The sequence below is a fragment of the Apaloderma vittatum genome, unplaced genomic scaffold (assembly GCF_000703405.1).
Source record: "Apaloderma vittatum isolate BGI_N311 unplaced genomic scaffold, ASM70340v1 scaffold12918, whole genome shotgun sequence".
Taxonomy (NCBI): Eukaryota; Metazoa; Chordata; class Aves; order Trogoniformes; family Trogonidae; genus Apaloderma; species Apaloderma vittatum.
In genome coordinates this window covers 6,015-8,582 of record NW_009732531.1, presented here as the reverse complement: position 1 = coordinate 8,582, position 2,568 = coordinate 6,015, and the positions used below count along the sequence as shown (strand labels likewise).

At 58.4% G+C, this 2,568-nt stretch overlaps 1 protein-coding gene across 1 annotated transcript in view; it reads left to right on the top strand.

The window, feature by feature from the left end:
* Window positions 1-1,010, top strand: part of VAV2 (vav 2 guanine nucleotide exchange factor) — a gene marked incomplete at its 5' end in the record, with an annotated part of 97,605 nt that extends 96,595 nt beyond the window's left edge. The window contains 2 exons of the mRNA XM_009875565.1: window positions 188-342; window positions 963-1,010. Of these exons, the coding sequence (XP_009873867.1) occupies window positions 188-342; window positions 963-1,010 (203 nt within the window). The remainder of the gene's footprint in view (window positions 1-187; window positions 343-962) is intronic.
* Window positions 1,011-2,568: the final 1,558 nt, after the last annotated feature.

Sequence of the window (2,568 nt, the reverse complement as noted above, 5' to 3'; positions counted from 1 at the left end):
GTGTTGGGCTGGGCGGGTCGGGTGAGGCCAGCCCCACCAGCTGAGCTGCTCCAGGTCGTGGTGTTGCAATGGGAGCCGGTGCCGCAGTGGAAAACCCAGGTTGAACCTCACCAAGCTTTCCCCAGGCTTCGGCCGGTGCCGTTGAGGCAGAGCAGCTCCCAACTCTCTCTGCTTTGTCCCCTTGCAGTGTTCACCCCACGGGTCATAGGGACGGCGGTGGCACGATACAACTTTGCGGCGCGGGACATGCGGGAGCTCTCGCTGCGAGAGGGCGACGTGGTGAAGATCTACAGCAGGATTGGCGGCGACCAGGGCTGGTGGAAGGGGGAAACAAATGGAAGAGTGAGTGCATCCAGATAACATCCTGTCCCCATTCCTGTGGCGCATGGCCCTCCTTCCCACTCAGCCTGCCCACCCAGAGCACGACCTGCCCTTAGGACAGCAAAGTGCAGGGTCACACATCCCACTTTTCCAGCTCGTGGGTGGACTGTCATCTCATGAGAACTGGTGTTATGTCACCAGTTGGTGCCTTGTGACAGTGACATGCTGTGCCCAGTGCATGCAGGCAGATGGGAACGTGCAGACACGCCAGCTCGAGTGTTGTCCGGATCTGCCCTTCCTTCAGCCTGCATTTGAGGGAGCTCTGCAGGAGTCGTTCTGCAGGTGAAGGGCTCAGCGTCCCCGGGAAAAGCACCAGGCTCACAACTTGACCTGGTGTCCCCCAGAGTGTGTAGCACTGGGAACAGATTCTTCAAGCCCTGATCCCTTATATTTTGCAGACAACCCAATATGTAGTTGCTCCATCTTAAATTGCCACCGAGAATCAGGATGTGGGCACGTCCAGCACCGCACAAACAACTCACCAGGGACAACACGTGGTGGTAGGGGAATAGTCCCGGCGTCGAGACAGGAGATCCCTTGAGCTCCCCAGTCTCCAGCTCACCTCTCCGCTTCCCCGACAGGTTGGCTGGTTTCCCTCAACGTACGTGGAAGAGGAGGGGGTGCAATGACTGCGGAGATGTCTGATGGAAAGTCATCAAGCGCTCAGAGCCAGCCGCTGCAGACCGTGCACACTTGTCCCGACGCCCGTGGGTCCCCGAGAGCCGTGGCCAGATGCCTCCCAGGACTGCTCTCGCAGACTCTTTAGCAATCCGTTCCTCTGTACAGTGTGTGTGTGCGCGCGTGCAACGGGGCCACCGCTGGCCTCGCTCCTGTTACGTGTATAGAAGAAGATAGACGGGCTGTCGGATAACGCTCGTGTAGCAGCTGCGGAAGAGCCCCGCGAGAGCCGCGCTCCCCTGCATGGACAGAGCTGAGAGACTCTGCGCGCTGCCCGCCGGAGGATGCGGTCCTCCAAAACCCTTTTAGTAAAGGTGTTTTAATTAAGCCACCGTGGTGATGGTGGTGGGAGAGTGAGGCTGAAGGTTTGCGCCTGGGCTGGTGCCCGGGTGTGCCAAGGTGAGAATTCTCGGGGATTTCTATGGGGGTGGAGTGGCTCAGCCCCGAGGAGGCGATGCGGAGCTCCTGCCACGCTGCTCGAGTGGGCTTCTCAAGTCAGGAATTGAACAGTCTCCCTGGCGGCACTGCTCTGCAGCCAGGACCACCAGAGAGGAAACACCTGACCCCAGAGGAGGAAAGGGCTGTTACTCATCTGAAGGATGCCGTCTGTGAAACCAGGAGCGTGTTTTGGCTGTCAGATGTAAGCTGGAAGTGGACCTCCAGGTCGGACAGGAGGGGAAAGAGCTGCTTCGGCATCGCAAGCCCGTTTTCTTTACAACCCTCTTGGGTCCCACCAGCCTTGCTGTGGGTGGAGAGGGCAGCCTGGGGTGCAGATTGGTCCCACTGGTGAGCAGGAGGTCTCGGCACGTTGCAGGACTGGAGATGCACTTTGCCACACAAGGGTTTTGGAGGCCACCAAGGCACCAGGTACAGAGGAGTGGACGGGAGCATGCGTCCATGGATCTGTCCAGCCCTCCCTCCCAGCTTGGTTCTGTTGTGGGCAGGACCCCCCTGAGCCAGGCTGATTTTTCTTGCACCCTTGACACGTCCCACCTCACTGAGCTCAGAGGGGCAAACCCACCTGAGTAAGGGCTACGGTATCACCTCTGGGTTTCTCTCACTAAGTTGTGAAAGCATCTCTTCTTCCCCAGCTGTGTGCTCTTTGGGTGGCTGTGAGCATTGCCCCCTCTTCCTCCCAGAGGCTTTTACTGCTGCTGCTGTCAAGTAAAGGTCCATCTGTCTTGGCATTGTCGCTGTGCCCTGAGCACCAGCTGTCTCCAGTCTCTTTGTTCCAAAGCGCAGCCCCCGTTGTTAGTAGGCAGAGCTGCCCAGGTGGAAAACCCAGACATTGCCTTCTGCTTTGCTCTCCGGCTCCAGAATTTCCTTCCAAAGTGCAAATATGAACAAATGTGTGAGAGTGTGGCAGGGAACAACTTCCCTCTGTCTGATACCTGAGCCGCAGGGGATGCCCTCCAGCCTCTCTGAACAAGTGGCATTTTCAGCTGGTGCTTCCATGCCCCGACATTGCTCCCCTGGGACTTGGGATGGTCCTGCCTCGTGTTCCCAGAG